This window comes from Pseudoliparis swirei, chromosome 5 (assembly GCF_029220125.1).
Source record: "Pseudoliparis swirei isolate HS2019 ecotype Mariana Trench chromosome 5, NWPU_hadal_v1, whole genome shotgun sequence".
NCBI lineage: Eukaryota > Metazoa > Chordata > Actinopteri > Perciformes > Liparidae > Pseudoliparis > Pseudoliparis swirei.
Window position 1 is genome coordinate 14961057 of NC_079392.1, and position 21588 is coordinate 14982644.

At 43.4% G+C, this 21588-nt stretch overlaps 3 protein-coding genes across 3 annotated transcripts; 1 reads left to right on the plus strand and 2 right to left on the minus strand.

The window, feature by feature from the left end:
- Positions 1-2401: 2401 nt before the first annotated feature.
- Positions 2402-6315, minus strand: commd2 (COMM domain containing 2). The gene is made up of 6 exons (XM_056415381.1): positions 6175-6315; positions 5542-5619; positions 5123-5205; positions 3629-3703; positions 3427-3525; positions 2402-2853 (listed from the first exon to the last, which is right to left on the minus strand). Exons 1-6 carry the CDS (start codon positions 6239-6241, stop codon positions 2656-2658), a joined length of 600 nt encoding a protein of 199 aa, XP_056271356.1. The 5' UTR covers positions 6242-6315; the 3' UTR covers positions 2402-2655.
- Positions 6316-7329: 1014 nt separating this feature from the next.
- lmnb2 (lamin B2) lies at positions 7330-16674 on the minus strand. Its single transcript, XM_056414424.1, has 13 exons — positions 16261-16674; positions 13744-13880; positions 13436-13592; positions 12919-13044; positions 12583-12681; positions 11860-11931; positions 11649-11774; positions 11310-11530; positions 10675-10891; positions 10409-10516; positions 10005-10124; positions 9804-9890; positions 7330-9219 (listed from the first exon to the last, which is right to left on the minus strand). Exons 1-13 carry the CDS (start codon positions 16471-16473, stop codon positions 9184-9186), a joined length of 1719 nt encoding a protein of 572 aa, XP_056270399.1. The 5' UTR covers positions 16474-16674; the 3' UTR covers positions 7330-9183.
- A 1072-nt stretch (positions 16675-17746) lies between these two features.
- rpl36 (ribosomal protein L36) lies at positions 17747-20068 on the plus strand. Its single transcript, XM_056414425.1, has 4 exons — positions 17747-17762; positions 18338-18432; positions 19583-19717; positions 19945-20068. Exons 2-4 carry the CDS (start codon positions 18340-18342, stop codon positions 20032-20034), a joined length of 318 nt encoding a protein of 105 aa, XP_056270400.1. The 5' UTR covers positions 17747-17762; positions 18338-18339; the 3' UTR covers positions 20035-20068.
- The last annotated feature ends 1520 nt before the right edge of the window (positions 20069-21588 follow it).

A 21588-nucleotide genomic window follows, 5' to 3' on the forward strand; every position in this document is an offset into this window, starting at 1 on the left:
GAACTGGTGATGTGGTGCGTTATCCTGCTGGAAGTAGCCATCAGAAGAGGAGTACATTGTGTTCATAAAGTGAGGGACATGGTCAGCAACAATACTCATGTAGCCTGTGGCATTACAACTATGCTCAATTGGTACGAAGGGGCCCAACATAAACACTAAAGAAAGGGTACAAAAGCATTGATATGCAGCATACAAACATGAATTGCATAACTGTATGAATAAGAAACTGCGTGGACTGAAAACAGCCATGACTGTCCATCCTCTGCTCCAACACTCATACTCTGCTGCAGTCAAAAGTTGACACCGTGTCGAATGAAGCGGATGACTTGCTCTTCTATCAATCTCTCCTCTCCTCATTCTCTACCTCTATCTCTGCAGCCAAAAGCTCTTTCTACCTGACCAAAATTCAGTCTTCCTTCTCTAACCCCAAAAAACTCTTCTCTATCTTTTCCAACCTCCTTGATCCCCCCTGTCCCCCTCCTCCTTCCACCCTTTTGCCGAGCCACTTTGTCGACTACTTTACAAACAAGATAGACGACATACGCTCCTCCTTTACTAATCCATCTTCTATCACTTCACCAACATTAACTTCTTCATCCCCCTCTCTTTCCTCTTTCACCCCCTTGTCTCCCAATCAAGTTCTTAGCTTGGTGACCTCCGCCCGACCGACCACCTGCGCCCTTGACCCCGTCCCGTCTCCCATTCTCCAGGCTATTGCTCCTGACCTTCTGTCCTTCCTCACCCATCTTATTAACAGCTCCCTCTCAACTGGCTGTTTCCCTAACTCTCTGAAGGAGGCGAGAGTCAATCCTCTCCTGAAGAAACACACACTCGACCCGTCTGAAGTCAGCAACTACAGACCGGTCTCTCTTCTTCCTTTTCTCTCCAAAACTCTGGAGCGAGCTATCTTTAACCAAGTGTCGTCCTATCTCCACAGTAACAGCCTTCTTGACCCTCACCAGTCTGGATTCAAGGCCGGCCACTCGACAGAGACTGCCCTCCTGGCTGTCTCTGAGCAGCTTCACACTGCTAGAGCAGCCTCTCTCTCCTCTGTCCTTATCCTTCTCGACCTTTCTGCAGCATTTGACACCGTGAACCACCAGATCCTGATCTCTTCTCTTCAGGATCTGGGGATCTCAGGCACTGCACTCGCACTTTTCTCTTCCTACCTTAACGACCGCACTTACCGGGTAACGTGGAGAGGATCTGTGTCTGATCCTTGTCCTCTCACTACTGGGGTTCCTCAAGGCTCCGTCCTGGGTCCCCTGCTCTTCTCTCTGTACACAAATTCTCTCGGCTCTGTCATTCGTTCGCATGGCTTCTCCTACCATAGCTATGCTGACGACACCCAACTGATCTTCTCGTTTCCACCATCCGAAACACAGGTGGCGGCACGAATCTCTGCCTGTCTGACCGACATCTCTCAGTGGATGTCTGCTCACCACCTGAAAATCAACCCTGACAAGACCGAGCTACTATTCCTTCCAGGGAAAGGCTCCCCCACCCATGACCTGACTACCACCTTCAACAGCTCTGTGTTGGCCCCTACCCTGACTGCCAGGAACCTCGGGGTGACACTCGACAGTCAACTCTCCCTGACGGCCAACATCACTGCGACAGCGCGTTCCTGTAGGTACATGCTGCACAACATCAGGAGAATACGGCCTCTTCTTACTCAGAAGGCGGCACAGGTTCTGGTCCAGGCTCTGGTCATTTCACGCCTTGACTACTGCAACTCCCTCCTGGCTGGTCTACCTGCTAAGGCCATCCGACCTCTGCAGCTCATCCAGAATGCAGCAGCTCGACTGGTCTTCAGCCTCCTGAAATTCACCCACACCACTCCGCTCCTCCGCGCTCTCCGGTGGCTGCCCGCATTCGCTTCAAAACACTGGTTCTGGCGTACCGTGCTCTGAACGGATCGGGCCCCGTCTACATCCGGGATATGGTCACACCGTACACCCCGGCACGTTCGCTCCGCTCGGCAACAGCCAATCGACTTGTGACTCCTGCACTTCGAGCTAATCACTCTACATCCAGACTGTTTGCTGTCCTGGCTCCTCAGTGGTGGAACGAGCTCCCCACTGACATCAGGACAGCAGAAAGTCTCTACATCTTCCGTCGGAGACTGAAAACACACCTTTTCCAACTATATCTGGAGTAAAACACAGATTTGCACTTCAGTGGCACTTAAATAGCTCTTACTTATGGTACTTTTGTAGTTCGACTATGTTGAGGAAATGTTACTTCCTGTATTCTTGTTGTTCTTAGTTTGTACTCTTGGTTGAAATGCACTTATTGTAAGTCGCTTTGGATAAAGGCGTCTGCTAAATGACATGTAATGTAATGTAATGTAATGCCTCTCTGCCTTAACTGATGGCTTAACAAATCACAAGAATAGAGCTTCATGTGTCTTACACTTTAATACAACATCGGCGGCACTGAAGAAACATTATATACAATAAAGTCGATACCTTCTGGCAAGTATTATGACTCTTGACGTTTGGCAGTCAGATGGACAAAACCAGAGTTTATCATCCAGGAGCAGGTCAGAACACAGACCCGTCTTCATGTATCCAGGTTTAAAGGCAATAATGTGGCGTGTCACAGCAGAAACAGGTTACACAGAAAAGGACCTGGGCGGCAGGAGGGGGTTGGTCATTTGATGTTGCGAAATATGCGGCGAGCATGATTGGTTTTTATGGCGGCCAGAGCAGCCTCCAGTGTGGAGATGAGGTGCAGGAGGGTGCTGGGGTCTGTCTGGAGAACCCTCCTGCTGAGGTCACAGCCTCCCGTCAGCAGCAGGCGCATCGTCAGCATGGGAATGACCTGCTGGCGGATAGGACGACTCGCCAACTGGCAGCAAGACATATGGGAGAAGAAGTTCAAATCTCAACAGTGATAAAGGCAACCCAGTCACCAGAAACATGTTGTCATTGTACAACCAAACCAAAACCACGTTTCATAAATGCGGTTCTTATTGGCGTTGCATCACATGGCTAACGTTGTAAAACGATTGGTTAAGTTTAGGCACAAAATTACTTGGTTACGGTTAGGAACAAAAAATAATCATGGTTTGTGTCATCAACGAATTGTAACAAGATAATATATATCAACATAACAACAACAAAGCGGAACAACTGTAAATAAACTACCCCCCATCGCAGACTTTCTTATGTAACCGTTCCTCATTTCAGACCTGCGGACTCACAAGTCCTGGTGGTGGAAAGTTAGTTGGTGATTAAACACCAATTAATTAACAAACACAATTACACACTAAAAGATTGCAAATAACTGAATATAATATGCAAACATAATCTAATCTACATTCTCTATTTCATTCCAAAACAGATGATTCATAATTTCTAAATAATCTAGCATATATACAGAAACACACGCGCACACACACACACACACAAACACACACACCTGCACATCCAGTCTCCATTCAAGGTTGTGGTAGGCAGGCAGGCTGGAGGGCAGCTGTCTCAGGATGCTGCGGATCAGATTTTGGTGTTGCAGGTAGAGCTGCAAGACAAATCCTCACACACTCAGCTGGAGCGCAGGGAGCTGGCATGCAATGTGTGCATGACAAATCATCTCAGCTCAAAAGAAATAGAGTAAAAGTCACCTGTAAAAGGGTCTGGTTAAGCTCTTCACCAAACCCCAGAACCAACACAGAGTCCAGGAAATCTTCTTCAGAGATCTGCGCAAATGCACAGGCACACAATGGTATACATTTGACCCAATATTTTAATGTACACCCCACCTGGTGAAATAGGGGGCTCAGTTTTTCCATGACACAGGCAGACCTAAAAACACACCACTGATCACCAAACGTTACAGACGACGGTGACGTTTGAAACGTAGAAAAGCACACTTCCAGGCCCTGATCCTGTACGTGCTGAATCACTGGTATGATGTGCTGGCACCATTAACAGGATGATATCTGTGGCTGTCCTGCTAAAAGTCTGGATGAAGTCAAATCTATGGAGGTGGTTGCAGACCACTTTCCAATTGCTTATCCAAGTGTTAGTGTTTGCTGTGCTGTCGCAAAGACAACCAGATTCGACAACAGAATTCAGCCTAGTAAGCCATGTGTCATCAGGACACATTTTAGAAAAGGCACGTGTTAGGAAGAAGTGTGGTGTTGAAATGTGCTCCAGGCACTGTGGATTCTCCCGACCCACCAGGAATAAGAATTTAATGTTAAGGCATTCTGACAGAGGGAGTTGCACAGTGAAAGCGAGGCTGATAAAGAACCAATCAAAACGGCAACGGTGTCATTATTATTATTATATTACTTCTGTCCATCCGGGGGGAGAGGAACCTCCTCTGTTGCCGTCCTGAATGTTTTCTCCTTTTTTTCTATTTCTTGGGAGTTTTTCCTGATCCGATGTGAGGTCCTGGGACAGGGACGTTGTTAATATTAATCTGATTTATTGAAGGGACCGTAATGTCTAGGTTCCGGCAAAACATCAGAAGAGACGGCACTTTGCCTGTGAGGAGAGAGAGATATTGTGTCTGCAGCTCAAGGGCAGCTACACGCCTGACAGTATTCAACATTCACACTTGTTATCAGTATTTACACATACCAAGAGGGGCGCACGGCCAACAGACAGCCCCCACCCGCGGGTACGAGGGATGGGATATGCTCCTGTGACGAGATCTGGGTATAAAAGATGGAATCTTGATGTGCTAAGGAGAAGTGTGGTTTTCGGGCCTCGACTTGCATGTTGAGGAGAGCTCCCCGTGGTTTGTACTTTGCTTTTGATCAGTGAATAAACGTCTCCCTAATGGAGAGAACTACAGCAGACTCGTATTATTGTAGAAGCTCTTCCAGGCTGCCAATTCTGAATTACGTTACAGACGTCGTATGTCTAGAAATTGTAAAGCCTTCTGAGGCAAATTTGTAATTTGTGATATTGGGCTATATAAAATAAACCATATTTAATTGAATCATCTTAAAGCATTTATAATGTGCCGTCAATATTTACTACAATAAAATAACCTGTCTATTGCCATTTCAACCCTAACCCTAACCTACACCTGGTCGTCAAACAGTTTTTTCTGAATCCGTGTCATGTCAACCACAGAGAGGAGTGTCAGAGTGTGTGTGAGTCACCATGTGTTTGGAGCTCTCGGTCATCAGGTACATCAGGCCTTCCACTCCATGCTGCACCATTTCCACCGGAACACACAGCTTCCCTGCAAGCAGTGGGCCGTTACACACTCCTAGCAGGTCTGTTCTGTTACACTAATGATCATGGGATGTGTCGGTTAGCTATCAAACCAGACTATTCCAACATGCTCCGTCTTTAAACTAGTACTGATGAATCAAACTGTACTAAAGTATTTAACTGATCATCATTGTACGGTGACACTGTGTGCTGTAAAGTGATCACTGTTACTTTACTTTACTTTGAGCAAAACTGTCTTACGCCATATAGCCCATGACAAGTCCACTACTGCCAGTGTTGAGTAAAGTATTTAACAGCAGTCGGAGTGGACCAATCAACTGTAAGGTAAAAGCTGTAGTCTTACTGGCTGCTCCCTCGTAGATCTTAGGACTGCTTCCTCTCCTCAAGAACTCCAGCGCTATGCGACCAAACTCTCCAACCACTGAAGACAAAAAACACACACATGCTTAATTTGATAAATCAACATGTTCCCATTCACATTCAGGGTTAGGACTCTATAGTGAGGCACCCGTTATCCCGTGGAGCTATTCTGATAAGTGTACAATTAAACAATGTAGGCCTATTTGTTATCAACAGAAACTGGAATAACTTAGAACTGCACCTGAATATATCTTTTCTTGTCTTCCAGCCACTCAAAGCTCTTAAACACTACTTGTCATCATTCCCACACAATCATACACTGATGAGGGGCTACTTTGCAAGATGCAACCTGCCCATCAGGACTAGTTAAACATTTTAGCAATATGGGATTAAGTACATCGATATAGTCTGGGGGGTCCGGGGATCGAACCGCCGCTCTTCTGTTTGAAGGACGACATGCTCTCTGAGCCCGAAAGAAGCCAATAGACTAATAACCCACTTTCATTTTAACAGTCTTCAGTGCAGTATTGCAGCATTGCAGTCAGGTGACTATCACATCGTAACTCACAGCAGCTAACCATAAAGTCATGGTCCTGATCCAGGACCAGTTACCGACCTGCGGTGTCAACCTTCGGCAAGAAGGAGAGATGTTCCTTATGGTCTTCAGACAGAACCAGCAGCATCCTGAACAGCCGGTAGAGTCCTTACCAGCAACAGCTAACAGTTCGGAAAGTAAACACGTCCATCAACCCGGAAGAGCCCGTGGACCGTTTTTCGATTGGCCGCCCCACTCGTCCTCTGATTGGCTTAGCCCGGCGTTCCGATGCCTAACCAATCGCACTTCTCGTGTCTAAACCTAACCAATAAAGCCATCGACGGAAACGAGTACTAGCCAATCCGAGGCGGAGCATCCTTCCTTCTTTGTTGGTGTTGTACTGCGGCTTAACATTACTGCTTCCTCTGGACGACGTGTTCAATTAAGTTGGACATTATATCCTGAAAAAGAATTACACAAATATGGAACCTTGCAATTAAGAAATAACCAAATACATTTGTTATGAAATGTTATATGCATGCTTCTATAATTGAGCTCTTTTTGATTTCCTTCTGGCACATTTAATTTGTTTAAGCTGTCCACTATAGCCAGGATGGTTTTATTTCATGACACACAGCGGAGAATAAATGTGTAAACATGTGGGAAAAGAGACATTCTTTTAAGACCATTAAGTTATTACAACCACGAACACTTACAAGGAACAGAATAAACGAAAATGACTTTTTACACAAAAATAAAATAATGATTGCACCCGTTTGAGTTGAGAAACATGTACATTATAAACATTATCATCGAAAATCTTTTTGCTTCGTCATTTTTCAGAAGTAATTAAAAGAAAATAACATGTATTCAGTATCTGTAGATTTGACCTAAATGCACCAAGTCAGTATTCGGTACTTTATTTAAATGTAACTTTTCAGAAAACACAATAACTGTGTAAATTTATGAATGTCCTCCAGTGAGAGGTCAACTGGGTCAGTTTCATGTGGCAGCTTGCAACATTTACTAATCTATGGAGAAACATGGAATACATGATCTGATGTAAGGTCCTGGGACAGGGATACGAGTAGATTGTAAAGCCCTTTGAGGCCAATTTGGAATTTGTGATGTTGGGCTATATAAAATAAACTGAATTGAAAAAAGACCCCATGAGTCAGTATGTGCTGGGTATTTATTCCATTCTATGTAACAATAAAAACTACTAGAGACAGCCAGTGTGTATATGTAAAACATTTATTGTGTACAAAAAGTAGTTCAACAGTTAATCATAAATCAGAACACGCACTCGGCATGCTACCTGCCCCCTCGTTAACAATACCAGGTTAAATGATGTTCTCAACAAAAATCTCACTAAATCACATCTATATTGTAGCACAAATGGTCAGACAGTCCTGGAGCAGCCCCTCCAGGGACACGGCTTCTGGTGGACAAGATTTTCTACAAAATACTCTATACTATTGGCCAAAGTTTGCCTTTTTGATATTTTCGGTTTTCAGTTTAAAAAGTTGTGTTAAGTAACAAACTGATGCTCATGCATACTAATATGCAACAATAACGGCATCAATGGCAGTGGTTCTTGGTGAGACTGAAGGTTCATTATTAGACATCTCAGTCGAACTTACAGTAAGACCAGTTTTCATGATGAAGTTGGTCGTTGGAAAAATATATTGCAGAGATCCGCTGAAAACACGTGAACATTTGTGCTAAAATCATGAAGACTCCTGGAGGGACTGAATCCTGTTTCACATCTGAGCCTTACAACTCAAATCAGATCAGTATTAACTTCAGTCAGTTTGTCCGACACCGGCTCCCCGCTGGACCGGAAGCCAACGCGAGTCCGAGGAGACGGCTCTCAACTGCAGCAGTAGTGTTCAGAACCCTGACGTCTCTTGAAGTAACCATCCCAGAAACCCAAACACCCCCTCCCCCCCTTACAATGAGAAATGAAGTATATAATGTAAACAAATTGATTAAACAGACAAGCACTCTATAGAAAAAATAATAACTAGCGAAATAAAGCACGCCGTACTGACACACAATAATCTGTCCCATCAGGACCGAGACCCCACATGAACACAAGGGCCTGAGTTAAACTAGTTCCATGGCTGTGGACTGACCCAACACAACCCCCCCCATACTCCTAGCACACTTTGGTTGCCAGTTAGCGGAGCTTCCGTACACGTCACCCTAGTTCCATGACAGCGTTGGCGGATACAGTGACACTGACTCACTGAGGACATTGAACACGTCCTTCAAACTGGTGATCTCTACTCAGATGCCCCAGGCCACTAAAGGTTTTCATTCCACTGAATTCTCCAGAGCAACAGTAACATTCTTCTTCTGCATCATGTCTCCTTCCTGATGCCTAAACTGACACAGCACATGGACCACCACAGGTCCCGGCTGTCTCTGCAGAATCCAGGAAGAGGCGGAGACGGAGGGTGTGGGGCCATGTAAGGACCAGGTGTTTCCCAAAGGTTTGGACTGCAACGCATCATTTAAACCGATTTTCCTACGAAAGAGTTGTTGAGGAATTTGGACTGGGAGGAACATTTGTGATTCGAGATATTGGGCTAAATGGAGAAAATGTACCTGGCCTTTGTACGGAAGACATAAATAAAAAATTCAGATACAATCGATATGGGAACCACATATTAAGGTCGTATATATAAAAACACGTAAAAGCCTTAATTATGGAGGAAAAACTGGTCTCCATAATGTAATTTGGATCTGCTCATGGTTTGTTGTCCAGAAACGAAGGAGCTCATCAGGTGCTTCGTCTCTGATAACTCTTTCAGTCGATTCATGGATAGTATTGTCAGGGGTGAGTATTTGAAAACGTTATAGTTGTGATCTGCAGACTTTAACATTGCCAACGGTGTTTAGGAAAATGACTTATTAAAGCAGATCTGGTAAAAAGAGTCCATTAGTCTAAAAAAAATATATATTGTCTTGAACAGTAAAAAAAAAAACATAATAATGAGGCAATGGAAAGATTCATAACCGGGTGATTCAAGAGAAGAAATATATATAAAATGGGAAAGTGAAAGCCAACAGAAGGGGAAGGCTTCACATGATGGCACACTCTCTGGAGGATCCCTTTCCCTGGAGAGAAACACATTGCTTCAGATTAGCACAAACATTACGGGCAGATATTACAGTGTACCAACTTGAATCCATGAAAAGTGTCTGAACTGGCATTTGATCTGGCAGACTAAACAGTAGAATTGACCAGCACCCTGAAATTCATCCAACTGGTTCAGCATTAGCAACGTGACCAACTCTGAGAAGAACGAGCCTGTACTGCTTTTACCAGACTACTCTTGCCTGCTCCTCCTCTGGGCTCCACCTCTCGTTCAAAGGCACAAGATGATCAGGAACTAACATTAAATCTGCCAGAGCAAAGACTAATATGGCAATGTGATAAATACAAGATCCAGTTTGTTCATGAATGGACTAACAGAGACCCTTGGAGGAGCACACCGTGTTTGGTGTAGGGATTTTTACAGGGGTATTACATGCATTTGGAAAAAAAGCGAAGTTCCTAGAAAGAGGAACTAATTAGAGCCCAGATGTGTTTAGGGATATAACACCTGACAACAATATATCAAGTTAGTGTTTGTTTGATTTCACAATCAATAAAAACACTTCATCTTTTGTGGGCTTTTCACAAAGACAAGAAAACTCACTGTTTGCACATCCTCCTCCTCTTCTTCCTCCTCCTCTCCATTCTCGACCTCCACCTCAGTCTTGGTTACTCTCCTTGTGGCCACCTCCTGCAGGACAGTGAGTCAGACCACATGACTCAAAACACAAATGCCAAGCTGCACGGTAACAGTGCTCAACACAGACAACGCGGCGGTCCCCAAATCAAAGACGCAAATCTTTACCTCGTCATCAGCGTTGACCAAAGTGGTGACGATGTCATTTCCAATGCCCCAGGAGGTCTGGCTCTTCCACAGCAGGTCAGATGGGGGATTGTGGGCTACACCAGCATCAGCAGACCACACCTGGACACACAGGGCAGGTTAGTACATCATATTTTCAAAGACTGGACACACGTGTGGACAAAGAAATCTGATTTGATTATAACATGCCTATGCCAACTCATAATTGAATGAGAAAATACTCTTATATTTCATTTGTCACGTGATTAATGAATACAAAAGTATACAAAACCATGTGGTTATTTCAGACTATTTAGTTATTGAATTATCAAAAAAAATGCTCCATTGGTACACATATCGTTATGGAGATCAATGGCCCAGTAACAACTCTTCTTGATATTGCTCACCGTCACAGACTGTCCACCCTTGAGAACAAACTTTGGGGAGAACTTGTAGACGACCTCGTCCCCATCGTCAACCTGTCTCTTCAACCTCCAGTTGCCCAACGGCTGGTCCTACAACACACAGGTAAACTCAGCATACAGGGAGCTTTAGCAGAAGGCCTCAGGGTGGAATGATCAACATGTATTGTAGAATAAGCCAAACACTAATACAGCCTTTAAATTCTCTGCTTGGAACACTGAAGCTACTAATCCCCAAGACTCTCACTCACCTGAGTGGTATCATTGGACAGTGTGACTGCGTTTCCATCCATGTCAGTGGGTGATATGGTGACTGCTCCGCTAGCTGTGGCGTTTTCGGACACCAGCAGCTGCCCTTCATCCTTAGCTACAGCCTCCCCCCTCTTCCTCTTGGAAGAGCGGGAGGAGGAAGATCCTGTTAGCCTGGAAACAGTGACTCGAGCAGACGGGCTGGGGGACAGCTTCAGTCTGAAAGAGGAACGGCGGTCACCAGTTACGGGGAGGAACACAAGTGTCCGGCAGGTGGCCAGAGGCTCGACATGGCGGTTGTGTGACGAACTCTCATTACAGATAAACAGGGCATTAAACTGTGTTTTTGCAAACATTTGAAAGCGATAAATTGGCCATGCGGTAAAAGAGTAGTGGGTATTTTTTTCTGCAAAACGGCCTCGTTGGACCTGCGAGCATGGTGGCTTGAGATTGGACTGAATCTGCATAAAGTTGTAGTAATGCAAATATAGAAACGCAGAGTCAACCTGATGTCAGATCTATCATGCCTGCTCCGTCGCTATGAATGAGATCTGTCAAACTCACAATCAAACGTCTCATCTTTCACAACAACATGGAGCTGTTTTACAGAGTTTGTGTACGTGTGTGTGCGTCGTACCTGTGCTCCTCTCCCTCCAGCAGTTTTCTGTATGCGTGGATCTCCATATCCAGCGCGAGCTTCACGTCCAACAGCTCCTGGTACTCACTGAGCTGCGAGTTCATCCGGTCTCTCAGCTCGTTCATCTCTTGCTCCTTTCTCTCCATGGCCCGGCGGTGCTTGTCTCGCTCTGCTGACAGAATCTCCTCCAGCTCTCTGATGCGATCCTCAGAGGCAGCCGCCTTCCGACACACAAGCGAGCGACCAGCATGACCATTCATTCATAAAGCCAATGAGCAACTCGCTAAGCTGAATAACACATGGAGCTGAAACGCAGAGGCGTGTGTCACAAAGCAGTACCTGTTTCTGCAGGGCGCTGAGCTGGTACCCAAAGCTCTCGATTCTCATTCGGGACTCCTGCAGCTCCTCTCTGGCTGAACCCATTGCCTGGTCATTGATCTCAGAGGACATCATGGCATTATCCAACTGGAGTGACAACAAGACAGAGTTTGTAGCGAGTCAAAGCCTCAAAGATAAAAGGAAAAGAAAAACATAAAGATGTGTCCATCACCTTGGCCTTGAAGGTTTGCTCCAGTTCCTCCTTATACAAAGAGACTTGCTCGTCATGTTGCCTCCTCAGGTCCTGGTGGGATCAGACAAATCTTATTGGGAATAATTCTCAAATGAAAGCTCCACCTTAAGTCATGTAGTAATTCCCACAGCACGTGTTCCATTAATACAACAGAAACACGTCGTCAGTCACAACGCTGTTTCTCTACTTCACACAATTGACTGAGCTTTTGGTCTTCTCGGTTGGAGAGCAGAGTTAAGCATCAAGCTGCATGGTATTATTCTCTTTAACTTTACTCGTGTAGACATCAGCTAATTCTGACAAAACCAGATGCAAAAAATAATGTTTATGAAAATTGAGAGCCAATAATCAAAAATCGTAGTTCAATTGTTTTTACAGATTCAACTAAGATTTTTTTTGAGAGTAGATGATTTTTCCCCACATGAATTGTCACCAACATGGTCATAGCTGCAGTAATGTCATTAAAATGAACACTAGTGAAAATGTATTGCAGACACATCGCAAAAAACCCCATTGCCTCTGTAATTTGATTGTCTCTTGCTGTTGTCAATGATCAAGTTACTAGGGACTTCTTGTGTTCATATCAACCCCATATGTGCATACTTTATCACTGATATTGCTATATATGTTGTGTAAGTATATTGCTTGTACTGCTCAGTCCTCCCACTGATATGACAATGGTTACCATTCATCCCAACATACCTGTAAAGCCTCTGCCAGTTTGAACTCGTAGTCATGCCTGACCCCAGAGTCCACCTCCACTACCCTCGTCTCCTTCCGACGCCGAGACTCGCGCACCTCCTGAACACAAGGAAGACGCCCAGAAAGCAACTGTGAGAAACTTCATCCATCGGTCAGAACAATCTCTCTGCCTTAAATACAGACAGGAATTGTATTCCCTTCTGAACACAATGCAAAACGTTATGGTACACCAAGGAACAAAAACAAAAACATTTTATCATCACAATGTTGAATCAATAGTGCTATTCACTGTTTTTAACCATTGCCCAAAATTTTCTTTGAGTCACACACTCTTACCTCTTCAAACAAGCCCTTCCTGAACACCAGCTCTTCACTCAGTGATTGACAGCGGTTCTCAAAGTCTACGCGCATGAGCGTCTCCGCCTCCAGCTGGCGCTTGCCAACAGCATGGCTGTCCTCTGCCTGTAAGAAACATGAGCACATGGAAACTCATATAACGATCTAAATGTATCTAACTAATAAAGTTAGATAAACTGGAAAAACTCCAAAGTACCTCAAAATGTAACTTACAAACACAAATGTACTTAGTTAGCTACATTCCAACACTGGCGCACAACATTGTTGACGACAGATCTAGAATTTCAATGTAGGTCTCTAAATATATCAACATGTTGCATATAAATTGTAAATGTCCAGCATTTTCTTCCAGAGGATGCTTTCCCTAAAGTCTCACAGCATCCTGTAGGGATCATCGTTTCATTCCAACCACACTGTTTGTCTTCACACTATTTAACCGTTACTAGTATATTTCTAACTTGTTTTTCTCCTGAGCAGAAGACCTCCTAGTACTCACCTTAGCCAGCACGCTCTTGAGATCAGCTAGCTCGCAAGTCAGAGCAGCGTTCTGGCTCAGAGCTGTAGAAAGAGCTGCTTCGCTCTTGTGCAGCTGGCCCTCTAATCCACCGGCCCTGGACATCGCTGCAGCAAGATCCCCATCCTTCTTCTTGGCACTGGAACACATGGAAAGAGGGAGGACAACACAGTTATGGCTTCACACTTCCCGCTGACTTGCCCTTCCAAGGGACCCTGATAGTAACGATCATCTGGTTTCCACATCCATCCCATCTCAAACAATGTGACTTGTGTACTGTATCATATCACCTGCGTGTGGCTTCTTCAAGGTCAGCTTGGGCCTTGCCCAGGTCTATCTGGAGCCTGGCTCTCTCTCTGGCAGTTTCATCCAGAACCCGTCGAGCATCGGCTAACTCCGCTTCATACAGAGACTTAAGGCCGGTCACCTAGAGAGGGATACCCAGACATTACTAGACAGCTTAGCTGGGTAAACAATACAGTAATAACCCCAATAACACACTGTTCACACACAGTCAGTGTAATAATGTGTGTGAATGGCTGAATGACATGTTGTGTAAAGTGCGTTGAGTGGTCAACAGACAACAAATACATCTACCATCTTATATCCTGCAATTCTCAATTCCTTTATTTACTTTCACTAGGATAAATCACTCATCAATAACGAAATTAAATTGCAATACATTTATTTTGTATAGCCCAAATGACAGATTTGCGTCGAGGGCTTTACAATCTGTACACATAGGTATAACTTATTTCCTGAGGGACATACATTCCAACAAGACTATCAAAAACACATGTCGACCCGGCCAGTTAACTCCAGATAGCGGGTGTAGAATCCTACCCGATGCTGTTGAACTATGATCGCGCCAGTGCACTATTTTTATAGTCTATTTAAACATCAATCGAAAGAGCAGACTGAAGGCATCCCAACTCGGTATACAACCCTGCAGGGATTGCCAGATGTGGGTCCCACCTCTTCAGAAGCTTTGCCGCTGACATTTTGTGACTATCGGTGGCAAAGTGCTGAGGCCAACTAACAGTACTGTTGGCTACAGGGGGGGACTGACGGATTTATACTACACCTTCAGGTTGGGTACTTCAAAAAGGTACAACATCTATGTGCTCTATGGAAATATATTAGAGTAATGTATACCTAATGTAATGCAGAGAGCGAAGTCTCAGAGTTTCTCTGTGCTTTGTTGACATAGCTAGACAGCTATGCATTCTTTTAGCGCATGTTAATGAGACCCTCATTAACACTATACACCAGAACATATTCTGTGAATATCTATGCCATGGTGTATATTTTATTACACTGTTTTATATATATATATATATATTGTATATATATATTGTATATATATATATATATATATCTCAAAAAAGTGTATATTTTATTTATTTGTTTATATATATATATATATATTGATGTATATTATTACATTATTTATTATATATATATAATACTTTTTTTCTTTTTTTTGTGTGGATGTGTATTTTATTCTCATTCTTATTCTGCTGTGGGTGTTTTGCACATAAATTTCACAAAAAACGATTATACTTATAAAAAGGGATGACAAAACTTGAAACTTGAAACTTGAAACCCCAACCGCTCAGCTAATAATCTTGTCTTGACAGACAGCGTTGTTGTGGGAGCCTTTGTCAGCTGCCACCCTCAACCATAGCCATGTTGAGAGGCAATAGATCCTTTCACCTCACTTATGTACACAAACCAATTTGTTGGTACACGTTTGTTTCACATCCTACATGAGAGCAGAGAAATGATCTCATACTGTGGAGGGATTTAATAACACACACTGGTGTATGTAGGTCTTCTCAGGGTCCTGGTGTGACCACATGCATGTGATCGAAAAGTATTTCCACCTGTTGTTGTATACAGTGATGTTTAATGATATCCATGTTTTGGGATAAAAGTATATATCACATGTTACGAAATATTTTTTACATAATAATTAAAAAGTACATATAACTGTTTTGGGACTGAACCCTGGCGAAGAAAATATTGCACTTTGTCAACAAGAATAAAAACGGAAATTAAGCATTATTTTCCCAGAACAAAAGTAGTGCTATTGTAAACACTGTGCACGTATAGCCCTTGAGCGCGGGGCTCTCTGGAAACACTCCGCGGCTCAGGTGACTGGGCCCATAACACTCAGACATATCACCAGTGCAACTTTTGACAAATACTATAAGGATACACGCGAGGGAGATATAGTCCGGTGGCGATTAATCAGAAGTTATTGGACGATCTTTTATCAGACAGACTCGGTATGACTCACAGAATCATTTTAAACAATCAATCTGCCTGACATGCAACATATTCTACATCCTGCACGTTTGCCGTGACGCGAAGTTCCACCCGAATATAAACGAACATCGGGATTCGCCCAGTGGAGATAGGCGCGCAGAACCGCCCGCCTTAATCTCCCCGGTTCTGTTCCGTTTGAATGCAGATCGGCGAGTGCAATGGCGCGTGCTTCATTACCGGAGACAAAGTTAACTTGATGCCGCGTCTCTCTATCAGTGTACATAACGCAATACAATGAAACGTCGGTAAACTAACATGGGCGCACCGATAAACTAGTGGAAACAAATATCGGGTGAACTTCACCCGTTTGAAGGACAATGGGCACCTAAAATTTACGAGGGCTAGCTGCCCTCCGCCTGTTCACGTGGACGCATCGTGTAACGCTAGAGCGATGGCTGGCGGGACCGGCCAGGTGGGATCTGGCTGCCAGGCGGCGCGTGTACGAGTGGAAGAGTTGAATCGTTTTTGTTACTCGCCTCTCTGGTGGTTACGTCCTCTTTCTCGGACACTTTGAACATCAACCGATCGTTCTCCAATTCCAGCGACCGAACGCGGTCGATGTATACGGCCAGTCGGTCGTTCAGGTGCTGCAAATCTAGTTTCTCTTGTAGGCGAGAGATCCGCGTTGGGGAGAGCGGTGTGGAGGCCGCCGTCCGGCCAGCTTCACGGCTTGGGGTAGCTGTCGCCATGACGGTTCTTTCAACAATCCTGAGTTTGCTTCTTCGCTCCGTGAGGAATAAAAATTCACGTATCTACTGCAGTCGTTATACGGGGACGCAAAAGCGGTTGATCTCCTGAACCAGCAATAGGAGGGCAATCAATGAGTCGAGTGCTCATACAGTGTCTCAGAGTAGAGTAAACCGCGCGGAACCACTGATGTTATTCCAAGATGGCCGACTCCTCTATTAAGACCGCGCCAAAAGCAGAGACCGCTTCCTGTCTCGCAATGGATGATGGGAGAATGTGATAGGGGGGGGGGGGGGTTACGGACATTGAGAAAAGGGCATATATTATAAATCTATTGCCTATTTTTTCCAAATGATGTATAAATAGATACGTTTACAAGCCACATACATATATTAGTGCTGTTAATTACAAAGAGTCGAACGATAGAACTATAAAAAGCTGTTTTTTAACAAAAAGGCCTTATTTGCTCATGATACAATTATTAGTATTCCCTTTTTTATTTTGTTTTTCTATTTCTGTCTATATTTTTTATCTTCTGCAGTTGCCTCCTGGCATGTGGGTTTGAATTAATGTATTTTGTTTCTTGACAATTTGTGAAGTTGTAGATGTGCAATTTGTAAAAACAACAGAAGAACACACACACTCTCGTGGGGAATCTACAACCACTATAGACCCAAATGCAATTATACACCGTTAGGAATCTTTTGCATTCGTGACCCAGGGTTGCTACAGGTAGAAATCCCGTCATTCAGTTCAGTTCAAACATGTGTCGTCACTGAATATGTAGTTTAGTTGGTTCACCTAATTTTGCCCAAGCTAAGCGAACACATGTATTCTCTCTTGAAAGACAATGTACAACTTGTACAGTACAAGTAACATGTAAAAAAGGGAACACATAATAAAGAATAGTAAATAAGAACAATATATTTTTTATTTGCCTATTATAAAAAATAAAATAAGTGTTTTTGTGTGTGTTTTCACACATGTCTCCAAAGTAAGTCACAACTGTCATCAGTATTCTCAGTTATGAAGCAGTGGCCTTACATTCTAACTTTTAGAATTTTAAAAATATCATCAGACGTCCTCCATCATTTGTTGTCATTTTTCTACATCCAAAGGCTTAATGCTGGGACCACCTTGCGCCACAATAAAAACCGTAGTACTTCTTTCCCACCGGCAGGGGCACTGCTCTACCGGAGCAGAAGCAGAAGTGTCTTCCGGGTCAAGCCTTTCATTACCCCCCTCCTTCCTCCAGCAGTCCTTCCGGTTTTACCGCCATCATAGACAGCAGGTAAGACTTAAATGTGGAAAAATATCAGCTAAAAGCCACGGCGAATCTACGCCATCCGTTCGTTTCTACCGAAGTAATTAAAACTACGGTGACCTAAGTACTTCACTTAACGTCTGAGCCCAGTATTTTAGCAGAGCAACACGTTTATTAACTATAAATGTGTGGCCCCGTCAGTGATTGACCAACATCCCTGTTTCTGTTCGTTCATCGCCCGGAAGCAGCTAATTCTGTTTTTAACGAGGTTTACAGTCTCGATACGATGCACAAAGCCTCATTATAACATGAAGCCAGGCCACATATTTAATTTGTATTTAAATAAACGCTACATATCTCACACTTATGTCATGATTACTGCCGCGCGCGATGTAAGCCGGTACCTGGCGCATGTTGTGTTTATTTCAGAGTTATACCCATGTTGAGCAAACGCTTTGCTCCGTTGAGCTTCGTTCAGTGGTACTGCTGTGCTGCTGTTGGCCGAGGGTGATGCTGGGTGCCATTGTAACGTTACTCCTCAAGCAGCTACTGTTAGCCAGTTGCTTGCGTCTGTCCTAATGCGTGTGTGCTCTCTCCTGCAGACATGGCTATTCGCTACCCGATGGCTGTTGGCCTTAACAAAGGCCACCCAGTCACCAAGAACGTGACTACTCCCAAACACAGCCGCCGACGCGGGGTGAGTATCTGCTGTGGACGCTCGTGAGGGCTCAATATATTCAACTGGTCACCTTGTTCAGGGATTCTTTCCTCCCACCAAGAAGCATAGCGTCCAGATGCCACACAGGACACATGCTGTTTTGCAGTTTGTGCATACAAACACAAGGGATATGTAGTTATGATTAGACACTGAATGTTTCACAGCGTAACTTGGTGTTACATCAGTACGTTTATATTCTAGAGATGGTACATATTAAGCTGTGTTAAAACTAGCATCGACTAAACGTCCTGGTCTGGACAGTTTTTAGTTTACTTTCTGATACAAATCCATTTACTGAAATATTGTGTACTCTTTTCCGTTGATCTTATGTAAACCAAATGTTTTTACCTCAAACCGAACATAGTTTTAATTGTCCATTTTAGTTTTGCCATTTACGTAGATAAAAAGACGCTAGCGATGAAGAATTGGACATTTTCAGCCCTTTTCCTCGTTCTGACTAACTTCTATCCTCGCTTTAAACACTGCTCCTAGTTTTATGTGAATATTAACTTGTTCCAGGTTCTGCTAAATTACCATCCATGCTGTCAGTTGTACTTTAATATACACGTGTATACAAACACAAAATTTAGAGGATAAAAAATAGTCGTGCAACTCGGGTATTCTTCTTGCTACGCTTTCCTATAGTAATTAGATGTTTAAAATCCATGGAATTGAATGTGTAGATTCATGGATATTTATAATTCATTTACTAATGTAATTTGCAGCAAAAAGACACAAAAGTGCCTCTCGCAGACGTTATATATAATATGTTGGTCAAGTTACGGTTGAATTGCTCGCTGACTCTGTCATTAAATGGCACTTAAAACTGGCTAAAAGCAGGATGACCAAAACAACTTCTTGTTGCATTGTCGGGGGTCAGTTTGTTGGTTTGTCACCGGCCTTCATCCAAAATTATTTGCATTAATTTAGGGATCGATATTACCCATTATGTGTCCCCTAAAGCTGTAGTGCACAGGACTCATAACTGCTAAACATATCCAATGTTTGATGGGTCAAATAAAGTTGGCAGTGTTGCCGTACTCATTTCCTCTGTAGGGAGTCGGTAAGGATCCCAGTTCGGATAAAGTGTTGCATGTTTAACAGCCGTCTCTTTTTTCCTTCTCCACAGCGTCTGACCAAACACAGCAAGTTTGTTCGGGACATGATCCGTGAAGTGTGCGGCTTTGCTCCGTATGAGAGGCGTGCCATGGAGCTGCTGAAGGTGTCAAAGGACAAGAGAGCCCTCAAGTTTATCAAGAAGAGGGTAAGTTAGAGTTCTGGTTGTGTTCTTCTCCTCTCAATCACTAATGAAGTGGTCTCGTGATCAAGCTTTCTGTAGAGCAACGTGCACACACAGCTTTATACAGCTACTGCAGATAGTTTCTTATATTTCACATTGTTCTGGTGTTGAGCTTTTCTCTGAGACGTGTGGGGGGGAGGGGCAGAGAAGGATACTTGAGTCAGTCTAACGATGTTGTATTCCCTCCTCAGATTGGCACTCACATTCGCGCCAAGAGAAAGAGGGAGGAGCTGAGCAACGTGCTGGCAGCAATGAGGAAAGCTGCCGCCAAGAAGGACTAATCTGTCACTTAATAAAACGTTGGCTAAACTACAACATCCCGATTGCTGGTCCGTTTATCTTGTCCATTTCCAGCATGCTTGGGAATGCTGATCTACCTGGTCTATTCATTTTGGGAAAACCATCATTGAACATTCAACCTAGCAACATGGCAATGCAGTGCAAATCAATAGTGTTAGGGGTTTATGATATTGATACACTTGAGTTTTCCAATATTATGTTTTGTTGTCCTCACACTATATTAATCGTTTACGTGCACATATTGGTGACAGAACGTGGCTCAGGCTAAACTAAAGTGTTTTATGGAGTGTTAAATGCAGATCTCATTGTTCTATTTTTGTGAACTGGTGAGTTTTTACTCTGATCTGATGCACATGGTGGTGTTCTTAACACTAGTTTTACTTAAATTATTGCTTTAAAGAAGCAAAATATGGACAGTATTTGGAATCATATCCCTTGTATTGTGAGCTGTATCATATCACCAATACCTTATACCATTTCTGCCAATAAATCCCACTTCCTGTCCCGCTAAGGATAATTGCCTAACGCTGTATGATAAACATTTCATGTTCCTCTTCACCCAAATGTTTGACCGTTAATGTACTCAAACTTGTAGATGCAGTATTGTCCATCTGATCACTGACTGCACCTCATTAGTTTATGGGACCCCATTTCCACCAGTATAAGTTGAAAATGAAGCTGTAATGATACAAATATGAGAAGTTATAAATGTGAGGTATTGTGAGTACACTGAAGACTACTTTAACAGTGGCTGTAATTCACAGTTTGTACGAAGCGAACACACCCTTAAGGCTTCGAAGGAGAAGCAGCTCTGGCGTGTGGTTGCTTTAGCCATTTTAATTGGACAGTGGATACATAGATGGGTTGGAACAAAACAATCCTCCAAAGATAATTACTGGCTACTTTATGGATGATGTAATGGATGCTGGTAGATGCCCTGACAGACCCAGATGTGACATAAGAAATAGAAAATGGACATGTGGCTGAAATGCAGTAACAGTATCTTTGGTCCAAGCACTGGAAACCAGTGCATTGAGTGATGGTGGCTGATCTTGCAGACAGTGTTTCCAGTTTTGGATGCACCTATTTGACAAACTGAGAAGACTTCTTGCGGGCGACTGGCTCTGGTAGAGCAGGGTTGTCCTCTAATTAAAGGACCGGTGGTTTGATCCCTGGCTTCGCTGGCTGTGTTGTCCTTGGCAAAGACACGTATAATTGTAGCTAATATATGTATACACAATTTAAAGTACTCGGTTGTCCATACATTGACCATTTGTAAGAACTCAGTCAATTGCAAAGTCCACCCATTTATTAACTGATTTAAATATTAAAATAGGTAAACAATCACAGCAAACAAAGCTGCATTATGTTTACATTTTAACTGCAATTTCTTCTCAAGTAACATGTCAAAAGGCTTATGAAATGGTTGACAATGCCCAGCTGTCTTTTGGTAAATGATAAGAGCACTTGATTAGAGTATGTGAAACAAATTAAGATGTTGAATTAAAAGAATAAATAAATTAAACAATATTAGA